The sequence below is a fragment of the Salvelinus sp. IW2-2015 genome, linkage group LG19 (assembly GCF_002910315.2).
Source record: "Salvelinus sp. IW2-2015 linkage group LG19, ASM291031v2, whole genome shotgun sequence".
Classification (NCBI taxonomy): domain Eukaryota; kingdom Metazoa; phylum Chordata; class Actinopteri; order Salmoniformes; family Salmonidae; genus Salvelinus; species Salvelinus sp. IW2-2015.
Genome location: NC_036859.1, coordinates 31,518,206 through 31,533,206, shown reverse-complemented (window position 1 = coordinate 31,533,206; position 15,001 = coordinate 31,518,206). Strand labels below are relative to the sequence as shown.

The following is a 15,001-nucleotide window of genomic DNA, read 5'->3' as shown; positions in this document are numbered from 1 at the left end:
GAGAAGGGGGAAGGAGGGAGAGAGAGAGAGAAGGGGGAGTGCCGACACACACAGTGCACAACGATGGGGGTGTGCGTTTCTGTGGCGATTGGCTGGGTTTTTCCCTCTTTAGGGAACTCCCTAGCCGTTTACCTCTCGCAGACTCGCACCGTCCAGGCGGCGATGATCCAGGAGGAGATGCTGAAGACCAGCAGCACGGTGCCGGGGCAGATGGTCATGAGCGTCTTCATGACGAAGCGTGTGTTGAAGTTGATCTTGTTGAGGGCGCCAATGCTGCGTGACGAGGCGTCTGTGAAGAGCTTGCTRTGCAGCAGCATGACGCGGCCGATCAGGTAGAGCCTGAGGAACATGGGGATGGAGAGGATGATGTCCACGTCGGCGTTGGCCGTCGACGGAGTGTAGGTGAAGGCGATCCGCGCCGTCCAAGTGAAGCGGTAATGGCCCGGGATGGGGTGGATGGCGCACACCAGCAGCTCCAGAACGATGAAGAAGATGCGCTCGTACGTCATGGCTATCCTCCAGTCGTCCGCCCCATTGTCCACCATAAACAGCTGCGGGAAAAGCAAAAAGTAGTTTAGTTATGCGTTATTTTACAGACTTTACATACTTTATTTTACAGTAGTTATAAACTTTATTTTTCAGTCTTTATATACTTTATTTTACAGTAGTTAAATACTTTATTTTACAGTCCGTAGTACATACTCTGCTGTTCTATCTCGTGTGTAATGATGTTCAAGATGTCAGAGAGACCTCTTTGTTGTTGTAATTTTGCAAACASACGTGGCAGTTTCACCGCTGTGGATTACAGCTTTAATAGATGCCACTCTTTACATTTTAAAGAGCCTTAAAAAAAAGTACCAGTTATTTCAGTCATTTTCTGTAAATATCATAATATAAATCAGCTGAATTAGGACTGTAAAGTATCTAACATACCCAATTAAGTCGACCTGTTTAAATGTTGAATACTTTTTAAAAAATCCTCAATATTAGGCATCATCACACTCAATAATCAAACTCAATTTTCAAGCAATTCAGGCAATCACCACACCAGCCCATAAATTATAACAATGAAATGGTATTTCCTGCCAAATTGTTGCATTATTTCGACTCACCTGGATTTCCCGGGCATGGTACATTATTATAAGACCAAGCAATATAACAGTGGAAAGGCTGATAAGGCATTTCAGTGCAAATGAGTACGAAGATTCCTGTAGTGAGAGACAGACACACAATACATATAGTTTAGAGATACAGTGATATTGASGAGAAATATAAATATATGAAATAAATTATGAATATTTATTGACGATTACATAGCATGTGCAACCTATGTTGACTTTCAGAGGAGTAGTCATACCTGGGCTTCACCTCAGAACTGTAAATGTAAAAGCATTAATATAAGAAATCTTCAACTTAGATGTTTTTGTTGTGTGAAATAATTTAGGCAGTCTTCATGGTGRGCAAAACATGTTGATTTTAGAAATATTGTTGGATGGAGCGAACAAGAGCAAAATAAATCCATCTATCTTCTATCTTCCAAAAAGGTTTCCCTCTGGAGTGAACGTAGCTAGTAGTAGGGAGAGGAACACTGACACTGAAAACACCACATATTATTAGCTTAAAACGAGAGAGCTGAGGAAAGGGGTTTGAACTAAAAACAACAGCACCACAAAGTGTTGTCTCAAAACATGACAGTAGCAGGAAGTAAAGGTCAAACATTGGCTCTAAACAGTACACAAATGATTTATTCATCAAACCCACCACTGGATATTTTCAATCTAATAGTAGCCTAGATGCAGAAACAGAGCAGTTATGTTGTGCATCTTCTACAGTAGCGTTAGCAGGAAGCGACCCACCGTGAGCGGTGCATGTGATGAATTGATCGTTTGGATGCTAGAGCTGCAACGCCTATAAAGGGGTCATAGATCTTTGGAATAAGGACCTGCACTACTAGACTTCCCTCTGTGGGTAAAAAGTGATTTGATGAATCAGCTGTAATAATGGTGGGGAATAAAACATGTTATATAATGATGGTCTGGGTGGGATGTTGTAATCACAATCCTGACAACAGCGACAAAAACAACAATAGGAATCATTGTAAATAATCGTCAGGGGCGATTGTAAAAGCTGCCCATTGCTATGTTGTCAAGGCCCGCGGACGACCAAGTCGTTATAAATGGATATTGATATGCTCTCTTGGGGTGGGGTCAAGTAAGCATGCATTAGAATATGAGCCATTACACTGATCATGCAGCCCCAAGATATAATAACAGGCGGGGAGAAAATTAGCAAATGTATTTTTAGCAATCARCTAGATTGCTTTGCCCCTCAGGTCTCAGGCACCTCTCAAGACCCTATAATGTCTGAAATTGTTTTGAGAAGTCTCCAGTGAAATAACATTGAGTAAAACCAATTCATCCACCTGACAGAAGTATGAAGGGGTTTCAGTCCCTTTAACACATCAACCCCCCACCACACCTCTTTAAGGGTTGGGAAAAATCTTGACTGACTCACATGTCCATGTGATGTGACATGCAAGATGAAAAATGACTCGTCCTTATTGTATCGCATTCTATATGGTAGGAGTGCTGTGTCACTCAGGGATAGGATCAGTTCAACTTAAACTCAGACCAACTCGACAATTCATCTAAATKTACTACAACAATGGGTTAATAGAAACCTTATAGACACCTATATGCAATGTTGAATTTAACAATCCAAATAAATGTGTAGAATTGGCTGGACTTAACCAAAACATTGCTGCTCAATCTTACTTTACCTCATGCAGTTGTAAAGAAATTCAGTAGCCGTTCCAGCTATTACTTAGGCCAATCAATGCTGGCTCGTTGCATTGACTATGTGGTGAAGCTAGCCAACAGTGCAGTCTTGTAAACATCGGGGCCAAACCTTTCCCTAAGTGCACTGTGACAAATGTTTGGTACAGAAAGCACTGCTCAAATCCAAATTGATTGGTTGATGGAGCTAACGACAGGTCAGGGAGTTGTGACCGGGTCATGGCGACCCTGAAATGACAACAGCGTGCCGCCATGTTGGGTTGTCCTGACACTCCCACGTGCTGGTCAGAGATAATGTCAGACACTTTGAAGCASCTCTCTCTATTCTGATTGGGCAGCGTTGTGTTTGCCTGCAGGGCAGGCTTCAAAGTGACTCTCAGAATACCAGCAGCAGCCGAGTGAAAACAGTCCTTWGGCCAAGCTCTGACCTTTTTTGAATCGCAAGCATTGTCATTCTACTTACACAAATATCTCTGAAGATCACTATGTGTTCACCATGTTTAACATGACTTCCTATCTAAACATAGCATACTCCGAGTCGTTATTCACGTCATAAACAAGTATGGGGGAAAACAATTGCCGTTTGCCATCTGCAGCCATTAAACATAGCCTAGATTTACGTAGTTATAACTTCAAGACTAAATCATTTTTGGGGGAGCCCTCATAGGATTACAATGTTGTTTTGATTATTGCTTGAACAGTTSCTAAGATTACATTTGGCTGTGATAGTTGCAAAAATCCTATTTTTGGATGCAGCAGTTAGCTAGAATGCTAATGCTCATTGACATTTTACTGGTTGAATTTGAAGTGTAATGCAGTTGATTTGTGAGGATGACACAAACAATATATTAAGCAGGACATTCATACGAGCCTTACAATCCAATTATAATTCAAAAGTAGTGTGAAATGCATTCATAAGCAACATGAGGCATTTTTTGCTGCCGGTCTATGAGAACTCCCTCGTGTTTTCCCCCACAGTGGGGAAATTGTGTATAGCGACTCAGAGAATTGCAGCATTGGAGGTATTCAACAAACAAAAAGACCACCCACACTAATTACCTTGCCGTAAACTCCCCAGGACAGTTCAGTCTCAGTCACCATGACGACGATCCCGAACATTCCAAAGATGAGGGCGTAGTCACTGAGTCTCTTCCGCTTCTCAAAGAGCGCCCTCCGGTGGCCGAGCCTATAGCCAATGTCCTTGTTCTTCTTCACAGGAGCACCGTTTCCGTCCCTGACCAGGCTCTCGTTGGACGCCTTGCTGGGGTCCTCGCCGTTGCCCTTGGATACCACCACCTCCAGGCCGGAGCTGTGCAACGTCTGGAGGGGCTGCGTCTCAGAGTCGAGCTCTGCTAGGTTGCGCCGCGACGACGCCAGGCTGCCCAGTGGTCTCACTACGCCGCCATTGTACTTGCAGGTGTTCATGGCTATCTGAGGGAGTCGGCCGCTGCTCTCGGAGAGGCAGGGCTTGGATCCAGCATGGCTCAGCTTCTCCTGCTCAGTGGTTGCCTGGCAACAAAAACACAAGAGGTTGTTAGAGAAACAAACCACCAATCAGTCTGGTGTCAGAGAATGGGAGGAGCACCTTTCCTTTATAACTTCAATTTGACTAATGTCCCATGGACCGGAGCGGTCCACAAACCAGAAGCACGAACCAGAAACACTGCCCTGCACTAAATCAGTGCAGTCTCTGTGTTGTGTGTTCTGTTGTACATTGCACTCATATCAGCTGTCCCTCAAGAAAAGCGCATCCACATCTGCAGGGCAAAAGCACATGAATAATGAATGGAGATGAATGTATAAATAAAGCCATATAACTAATAGTGGACCCTACAAAGTGCAGAAAATGTCCTCTTTGCGCAGCACAAATTTAGTCATGAAAGATTAATGTGCTGCGTGACCTTGTTTCCTGTTAAAGAAACACTCTTTCCTGCAGAGCCCAGAGATGGGGTGTCCAAAAAGACTGAGTGACTGAGTGAGTGGTGCTTCTATAATCAGAGAAGCAGGAAAAACTGAATCAAGAGTTTCTGCAAGGGGAAAACAAGAACATTCTTTACTCAAAGATGTGTCTTTGTCTCCTCTCTGTATATCAAAAACTGCATCTAAATTGAAGAGGGATCCTGCTCAGCCCTTACTGTGCCGTCCCGTGTGGCTCAGTTGGTAAAGCATGACATTTTCCACTCCAGAATTGTGGGTTTGATTCCCACGGGAGACCTATAAGAGAAAGTATGAAAATATATGCACTCACACTACTGTAAATCACTCTGGATAAGAGCATCTTCTAAATGACTCAAATGTAAATCCTTGATCCAGAGTGTGATTGTATTGCAGCGCAGGTTCAAGGAGAGGTGAAAATTAAATTTGGTGGGAAAACAGAGGAACTGAGGAGTTCCACGGACCTTGGAAGTGGAGGCATGTACAATGGTAGTTGAGTGTGCATTCCAGTGGCATCTACACAGCTCTTCTGGGACTTCACTTAGATTATCATAATGRCTTGTTAAACTTCACATGGAACAGTGCATTTTCTGAAATAACGGGGGGTGTTTGACAACACTGCCTTTCATTTGGCTTGAGTGAGCTCCCTAATGCCTCTAAATGTGTTCGGAAATAAACTCTGATTCTCCATAATGGAAATGTACTACAGTAAGTCCGGCCCACTGACGCTATCTGCTAACGCAGACCAGACCAGACTAAAGGTTAAGGATTAGAGGGAACCATAGTGTTCTAATCCCCTTTACTCTTTTAAATAGCTTCATCATCGGAGCCATTAAGACCCTCTCTATGAAACATATCTCAGATAGGGGCGCATTCCTACTATAAACGCAGCACCAATAAAGGTCGCTTGAAAGACCTTAAATTTCATTTGATATTATAGCACCTCTCCTTTCGCTTACAAAGATGGGACAATTACAGTTCCCTGGCGATGGCTATTTGTCATCATTATTTCCCCCAATAAAATAACCATTCATGTGTTTTATTTCATGAAAATAAAACACAATGACAAAGATTGTCATTTAATCGATCAAAGCAAATAGACATGACTTGACTGCCGTATCAGACCAAGGGAAGTCAACTAAAAGCAGACATGGCAGGTTATTCCAATAACATAATGAACAGGATTGATGGAGAGAGATGAGAGATGGAAGAATGCGCTTCTGCCCTTGGCTTCGGTCTCCATTTCTGACCATTATGCTGCAGACTCTTTTGGTGGTTGAAAATATACCACTGACTGCTGACTGACTGACTGACTGACTGCTAGATGGGGGTGTCCATATCGTCTAGGAGACAGCACAAGAGAAATACAAGAAGGTAAGATGGAGGTACAGTAATACATAACCTTTTTCTGCAGGCAAATCTCACATGGATATCCCAAAAGAGCTCACACTGTACCTTCCTCTCAACTCACAACACATAATATACAGTTTACATCTTATCTACTGATTCTCTATTGTGATGTATTTCAGTTCATCCTATTTGACTTCCAAACAGAATAAACAAAACATATGATGTATTTAATAATATCCACTTAAAACCACACTCTTTGCCTTGCTGAGTGTGCTCTTTCCTGTTTCTCACCCCCGACAATAATGCTGCGTCCCAATGGCACCCTATACCCTGTATAGTGGACTGAATGAGGAATAGGGTGCCATTGGGACACAAAGTGTTCCATGAGGGGCACAACAGGCCGCGGTTGACCTTGTCCGCTGATCCTCCTTCAGAAGGAGACACAGGATGGCTGTCTGCCCCGGCGAACGCTTCAATTTMATTCTGAATGGCACACAGCATCCATCCCGTATGAAATGGAGCCTCCTAATCAAATTGAAAAGCCACAGTGCAGAACAGTTGAAATGAAGCACTGCAACTCTCTGCCTATCTCCTCCTCTAACTCCCTCTCTCTGTCTTCTCTTTCCCCACTCTCTCCTCCTCTAACTCCCTCTCTCTCCCTTCCTCCCTCCCTCCTTTACCCGTCCCTTTAACCGGCTCCAATCTAATAGAATACCCTCCTCCGTTACCCGTCCCTTTAACCGGCTCCAATCTAATAGAAGACCCTCCTCCTTTACTCGTCCCTTTAACCGGTTCCAATCTAATAGAATACCCTCCTCCTTTACTCGTCCCTTTAAGCCGGCTTTCCATCTATAGAATACCTCCTCCTTTACTCGTCCCTTTAACCGGCTCCAATCTAATAAGAAATGACCCTCCTCCTTTACCCGTCCCTTTTTACCGGTTCCAATCTAATAGAATACCCTCCTCCTTTACTCCGTCCCTTTAACCGGCTCCAATCTAATAGAAGAACCTTCCTCCTTTCTCGTCTTTAACCCGGCTCCAATCTAATAGAAGACCCTTCCTCCTTTACTCGTCCTTCTTTAACCGGCTCCAATCTAATAGAAGACCCTCCTCCTTTACTCTCCCTTTAACCGGCTCCAATCTAATAGAAACCTTCCTCCTTTACTCGTCCTTTAACGGCTCCAATCTAATAGAATAACCTCCTCCTTTTACTCGTCCCTTTAAACCGGCTCCAATCTAATAGACCTTCCTCCTTTACTCGTCCCTTTAACCGGCTCCAATCTAATAAGAAGACCTTCCTCCTTTACTCGTTCCCTTTAACCGGCTCCAATCTAATAGAAGACCTCCTCCTTTACTCTCGTCCCTTTAACCGGCTCCAATCTAATGAAAGACCTTCCTCCTTTACTCACCCTTTAACCGGCTCCAATCTAATAGAAGACCTTCCTCCTTTACTCGTCCCTTTAACCGGCTCCAATCTAATAGAAGACCCTCCTCCTTTTGGACGTGAAGGAGCTACTGCACCACCGTTTTTAATGCACACACAAACCCGTGAAATTGAAAAAGTGCACTGTACAGCCAACCTGTGTGTGTGTGGGTTTGTGTGTGTGTGTGTGTGCATAAGCGTGCGTGCATGTGTGTGAGTGTGTGTGTGTGTGTGTGTGCGTGTCTTGGCCAAGTATCGGACAAGGCCTGGAGATAGACTGTCTGTAGCCAGGGATAACTGAAAAGCTCAACTGGACAATGGTGGGGAGGGAAAGAGGCAGGAGTGTGTGTGCGCGTGTGTGTGTGCCTGCCTGCTGCGTGTGGCTGCATAATATGTGTATTCGGACATGTGGCACATGTGTGGAGGGGGCCAACTCATACAGAGAAAATGGAGGGACACGAGGGGGGGGTGGAGAGAGCGAAGGAAATAAAGAGAGGACAGACCCCTGGGGACCTCCTCAGCCTGCCCCTGTTGAGACGGAGAGCTATAGGCTATAGCTGACGGTTTGTCATGTTGTCATATTTCTGTGACAGGCTAGTAGGCACCAGGGCTGGGCTTTCCTACCCAACCAACAGGGCCAGCCAGGGTCTCTGTATGTCYTACTAGTAAACATGTAAAACACCACCACCCATTCATACTATGCCTGTCTATGTGGCCTTGAAAATGGTCTAAGGAAAGGTGTAAACGTACTTTGATAGACAGTATAACAACGACGTTTCAATGTAAACGGTGCGACCAATTGCTTATAGAATCCTTCCTGTGTACTACACTGTATGTACAGTGTACACGGTAAACAGCATAGCCTCAAAACTCATTCTGATTGGCTGGGCCTGGCTCTCCAGTGGGTCGGCCTGGCTCCCCAAGCGGTTGGGCCTATTGCCTCCCAGGCCCACCATGGCTGCGCCCAAGCCCAGTCATGTGAGATCCCCAGCCCAGTCATGTGAAATCCCCAGCCCAGTCATGTGAAATCCCCAGCCCAGTCATGTGAAATCCCCAGCCCAGTCATGTGAAATGACTCTCAGAAATACGCAGCAGCAGCCGAGTGAAAAAGTCCTTGGCCAAGCTCTGACCTTTTTTGAATCGCAAGCATTGTCATTCTACTTACACAAATATCTCTGAGATCACTATGTGTTTCACATGTTTAACATGACTTCCTATCTAAACATAGCATACTCCAGTCGTTTATTCACGTCATAAACAAGTATGGGGGAAAACAATTGCCGTTTGCCATCTGCAGCCATTAAACATAGCCTAGATTTACGTAGTTATAACTTCAAGACTAAAATCATTTTTGGGGGAGCCTCATAGGATTACAATGTTTGTTTTGATTATTGCTTGAAACAGTTCTAAGATTACATTTGGCTGTGATAGTTGCAAAAAACCTATTTTGGATGCAGCAGTTAGCTAGAATGCTAATGCTCATTGACATTTTACTGGTTGAATTGAGTGTAATGCAGTTGATTTGTGAGGATGACACAAACAATATATTAGCAGGACATTCATACGAGCCTTACAATCCAATTTAATTCAAAAGTAGTGTGAAATGATTCATAAGCAACTGAGGCATTTTTTGCTGCCGGTCTATGGAAAGAACTCCCTCGTGTTTTCCCCCACAGTGGGGAAATTGTTGTATAGCGACTCAGAGAATTGCAGCCATTGGGGTATTCAACAAACAAAAGACCACCCACACTAATTACCTTGCCGTAAAGCTCCCCAGGACAGTTCAGTGCTCAGTCCATCATGACGACGATCCCGAACATTCCAAAGATGAGGCGTAGTCACTGAGTCTCTTCCGCTTCTCAAAGAGCGCCCGCCGGTGGCCGAGCCTATAGCCATGTCCTTGTTCTTCTTCACAGGAGCACCGTTTCCGTCCCTGACCAGGCTCTCGTTGGACGCCTTGCTGGGGTCCCTCGCCGTTGCCCTTGGATACCACCACCTCCAGGCCGGAGCTGTGCAACGTCTGGAGGGGCTGCGTCTCAGAGTCGAGCTCTGCTAGGTTGCGCCGCGACGACGCCAGGCTGCCCAGTGTCTCACTACGCCGCCATTGTACTTGCAGGTGTTCATGGCTATCTGAGGGAGTCGGCCGCTGCTCTCGGAGAGGCAGGGCTGGATCCAGCATGGCTCAGCTTCTCCTGCTCAGTGGTTGCCTGGCAACAAAAACACAAGAGGTTGTTAGAGAAACAAACCACCATCAGTCTGGTGTCAGAGAATGGGAGGAGCACCTTTCCTTTATAACTTCAATTTGACTAATGTCCCATGGACCGGAGCGGTCCACAAACCAGAAGCACGAACCAGAACACTGCCCTGCACTAAATCAGTGCAGTCTCTGTGTTGTGGTGTTCTGTTGTACATTGCTACTCATATCAGCTGTCCCCTCAAGAAAAGCGCATCCACCATCTGCAGGGCAAAAGCACATGAATAGAGATGGAGATGAATGTATAAATAAAGCCATATAACTAATTAGTGGACCCTACAAAGTGCAGAAATGTCCTCTTTGCGCAGCACAAATTTAGTCATGAAAGATTAATGTGCTGCGTGACCTTGTTTCCTGTTAAAGAAACACTCTTTCCTGCAGAGCCAGAGATGGGGTGTCCAAAAAGACTGAGTGACTGAGTGAGTGGTGCTTCTATAATCAGAGAAGCAGGAAAAACTGAATCAAGAGTTCTGCAAGGGAAACCAAGAACATTTTTACTCAAAGATGTGTCTTTGTCTCCTCTCTGTATATCAAAAACTGCATCTAATTGAAGACGGGATCCTGCTCAAGCCCTTACTGTGCCGTCCCTGTGTGGCTCAGTTGGTAAAGCTGACATTTTCCACTCCAGATTGTGGGTTTGATTTCCCACGGGAGACCTATAAGAGAAAGTATGAAAATATATGCACTCACACTACTGTAAATCACTCTGGATAAGAGCATCTTCTAATGACTCAAATGTAAATCCTTGATCCAGGTGTGATTGTATTGCAGCGCAGGTTCAAGGAGAGGTGAAAATTAAATTTGGTGGAAAACAGAGGAACTGAGGAGTTCCACGGACCTTGGAAGTGGAGGCATGTACAATGGTAGTTTGAGTGTGCATTCCAGTGGCATCTCACAGCTCTTCTGGGACTTCACTTAGATTACATAATGGCTTGTTAAACTTCACATGGAACAGTGCATTTTCTGAAATAACGGGGGGTGTTTGACAACACTGCCTTTCATTTGGCTTGAGTGAGCTCCCTAATGCCTCTAAATGTGTGTCGGAAATAAACTCTGATTTCTCCATAATGGAAATGTACGTACAGTAAGTCCGGCCCACTGACGCTATCTGCTAACGCAGAACCAGACCAGACTAAAGGTTAGGAATTAGAGGGAACCATAGTGTTCAATCCCCTTTACTCTTTTAAATAGCTTCATCATCGGGAGCCATTAAGACCCTCTCTATGAAACATATCTCAGATAGGGGCGCATTCCTACTATAAACGCCAGCACCAATAAAGGTCGCTGAAGACCTTAAATTTCATTTGATATTATAGCACCTCTCCTTTCGCTTACAAAGATGGGACAATTACAGTTCCCTGGCGATGGCTATTTTTGTCATCATTATTTCCCCAATAAAATAACCATTCATGTGTTTATTTCATGAAAATAAAACACAATGAACAAAGATTGTCATTTAACTCGATCAAAGCAAATAGACATGACTTGACTGCCGTATCAGACCAAGGGAAGTCAACTAAAAGCAGACATGGCAGGTTATTCCATATACATAATGAACAGGATGATGGAGAAGATGAGAGATGGGAAGATGCGCTTCTTGCCCTTGGTGGGTCTCCATTTCTGACCATTATGCTGCAGACTCTTTTGGTGGTTGAAAATATACCACTGACTGCTGACTGACTGCTGACTGATGACTGACTGACTGACTGCTGACTGAGATGGGGGTGTCCATATCGTCTAGGAGACAGCACAAGAGAAATACAAGAAGTAAGATGGAGGTACAGTAATACATAACCTTTTTCTGCAGGCAAATCTCACATGAATCCCAAAAGAGCTCACACTGTACCTTCCTCTACTCACAACACATAATATACCTTTACATCTTATCTACTGATTCTAATATGTGATGTGTATTTCAGTTCATCCTATTTGACTTCCAAACAGAATAAACAAAACATATGATGTATTTAATAATATCCACTTTAAAACCACAACCTCTTTGCCTTGCTGAGTGTGCTCTTCCTGTTTCTCACCCCGACAATAATGCTGCGTCCAATGGCACCCTATACCCTGTATAGTGGACTGAATGAGGAATAGGGTGCCATTGGACAAAAGTTGTTCCATGAGGGGCACAACAGGCGCGGTTGAACCTTGTCCGTGATCTCCTTCAGAAGGAGACACAGGATGGCTGTCTGCCCCGCGGAACGCTTCCAATTTATCTCTGAATGGACAACAGCATCCATCCCGTATGAAATGGAGCCTCCTAAATCAAATTGAAAAGCCACAGTGCAGAACAGTTTAAATGAAGCACTGCAATGCTCTGCCTATCTCCTCCTCTAACTCCCTCTCTCTGTCTTCTCTTTCCCCACTCTCTCCTCTTACTCCCTCTCTCTCCCTTCCTCCCTCCTCCTTTACCCGTCCTTTAACCGGCTTCCAAAATAATAGAATACCCTCCTCCGTTACGCCGTCCCTTTAACCGGCTCCAATCTAATAGAAGACCCTCCTCCTTACTCGTCCTTTAACGGTTCAATTAATAGACCTCCTTTACCGTCCTCCGGTTTCCATCTATGAACCCCTCTTCCGTCTTCGGCTCCAATCTAATAGAAGACCTCCTCCTTTACCGTACCTTACCGGTCTCCAATCTAATAGAAACCCTCCTCTTTACTCGTCCCTTTAACCGTCCAATCTAATAGAAAACCTCCTCCTTTCTCGTCCTTAACCGGCTCAATCTAATAGAAGACCTTCTCCTTTACTCGTCCTTTAACCGGCTCAATCTAATAGAAGACCTCCTCCTTTACTCCCTTTAACGCGGCTCAATCTGAAGTAGAAACCTCCTCCTTTACTCGTCCTTTAACCGGTCGCAAATCTAATAGAATACCTCCTCCTTTACTGTCCCTTTAAACGGCTCCAATCTAATAGGAACCTTCCTCCTTTACTCGTCCCTTAACCGGCTCAATCTAATAGAAGACTTCCTCCTTTACTCGTCCCTTTAACCGGCTCCATCTAATAGAAGACTCCTCCTTTACTCTGTCCTTACGGCTCCAATCTAATAGAAACGACCTTCCCCTTTACTCTCCCTTTAACCGCTCCAATCTAATAGAACCTTCCTCCTTTACTCGTCTTTAACCGGCTCCAATCTAATAGAAGACCCTCCTCCTTTTGGACGTGAGGAGCTACTGCACCACCGTTTTTATGCACACACAAACCCGTGAATTGAAAAAGTGCCTGTACAGCCAACCTGTGTGTGTGTGGTTTGTGTGTGTGTGTGTGTGCATAAGCGTGCGTGCATGTGTGTGTGTGTGGTGTGGTTGTGTAGTGTGTGTGTGTGTGGTGTGTGGTCTGTGGTGTCTTGGCCAAGTATCGACAAGGCCTGGAAGATAGACTGTCTGTAGCCAGGGATAAATGAAAAGCTCAACTGGACAATGGTGGGGAGGGAAAGAGGCAGGAGTGTGTGTGCGCGTGTGTGTGTTGCCTGCCTGCTGCGTTGTGGCTGCATAATATGTGTATTCGGCATGTGGCACATGTGTGGAGGGGGCCAACTCATACAGAGAAAATGAGGGACACGAGGGGGGGGTGAGAGAGCGAAGGAAATAAAGAGAGGACAGACCCCTGGGGACCTCCTCAGCCTGCCCCTGTTGAGACGAAGAGCTATAGGCTATAGCTGACGGTTTGTCATGTTGTCATATTTCTGTGACAGGCTAGTAGGCACCAGGGCTGGGCTTCCTACCCAACCAACAGGGCCAGCCAGGGTCTCTGTAGTCTTACTAGTAAACATGTAAAACACCACCACCATTCATACTATGCCTGTCTATGTGGCCTTGAAAATGGTCTAAGGAAAGGGTGTAAACGTACTGATAGACAGTATAAACAACGACGTTTCAATGTAAACGGTGCGACCAATTGCTTATAGAATCTCCTGTGTACTACACTGTATGTACAGTGTACACGGTAAACAGCATAGCCTCAAAACTCATTCTGATTGGCTGGGCCTGGCTCCCAGTGGGTCGGCCCTGGCTCCCCAAGCGGTTGGGCCTATTGCCTCCCAGGCCCACATGGCTGCGCCCAAGCCAGTCATGTGAATCCCCCAGCCCAGTCATGTGAAATCCCCAGCCCAGTCATGTGAAATCCCCAGCCCAGTCCATGTGAAATCCCCAGCCCAGTCATGTGAAATCCCCAGCCAAGTCCCGAGCCCTCATGTGAAATCCCCAGCCCAGTCATGTGATGTCAAGCAGTATGTGAAAGAACACTACCCCGCAGCCCAGTCATGTGAAATCCAGCCCCAGCCCAGCTGCCACAGTGTGAATCCCCAGCCCAGTCATGTGAAATCTCCCAGCCCAGTCATGTGAAATCAGCCAATCATGAAACCCTCCATGTCACTCATGTGAACTCTGTGATGCAAACCTAGTGAAACTCAGATAAACCCAGCTCATCGAAATTGTTGCCAGTCTGTACCGCGTTTAACTCATTTTGAGCTTTACGAGTATATTTGTAGTCTTTCTAAGAAGGGTACAACCCCATGTACAACAGTCAGCGTTTCACCGGAGAATAGACAACCCAGTAGGAGTTCATATGGGTCGTCCTTTCAGCCAATCCTGTGGTTAAAATCACTGCAGTTTGATAACAGGCACAATTAAAGCTTCCTGAAGCGGCATTATCATCCCCCTTGTCTCCTCAGATGAAAAGAAAAAATTAATTATGTCCAAAACAAGAAGGGAAAAAACAACAGAGACGACAAGACAGGTAAGTTGCCCGTGTTGAAGGGTCATTGTTCGGGCTAATAATGCACTGGGCGTTCAGCAGCATACAATAGTGCACTAATTAGGACACACAAAGTGTCCTCGAAAGGAGACACACACTCTTAGAAAAAAAAGGTCGTACAGTATCTAGAACCTAAAAGGGTTCTGTCGTCCCCATAGGGAGAACCCTTTCGAAGAACCTTTTTGGTTCCAGGTAGAACCCCTTTCTTCGAAGAGTGATCAGAGTGTTCAATCTAAGGTTGTGGGGGCTTCTCTTGGGAGAAATATACAGTAGAAACTCATTAGTAGCATTGTCTTTAGCTTCCATCAATTCCAGACAATTCAGAGAATGATTTGGAATTCAGTTCTCGTTTTCTAATATTGTATAGATCATATGAGAGTGTTCTCATGAAGTCATGAATTGAAATTTTACGGAATTTCTAGGAAGGTTTTTCGATTGACTCTGACTCCCTGAATTTACTTGATACGTTGATCACGAACATATGTG

The 15,001-nt window shown here is 44.9% G+C and overlaps 1 protein-coding gene across 1 annotated transcript in view; it reads right to left on the bottom strand.

Moving 5' to 3' along the window:
- Nucleotides 1–15,001, bottom strand: part of kcnn1a (potassium intermediate/small conductance calcium-activated channel, subfamily N, member 1a) — a 53,474-nt gene that overhangs the window by 20,396 nt on the left and 18,077 nt on the right. Inside the window, exons 2-4 of the mRNA XM_024009149.2 lie at nt 3,855–4,304; nt 1,113–1,208; nt 133–551 (exon numbers count right to left, since the gene is read on the bottom strand). Coding sequence (XP_023864917.2) covers nt 133–551; nt 1,113–1,208; nt 3,855–4,304 — 965 coding nt within the window. The remainder of the gene's footprint in view (nt 1–132; nt 552–1,112; nt 1,209–3,854; nt 4,305–15,001) is intronic.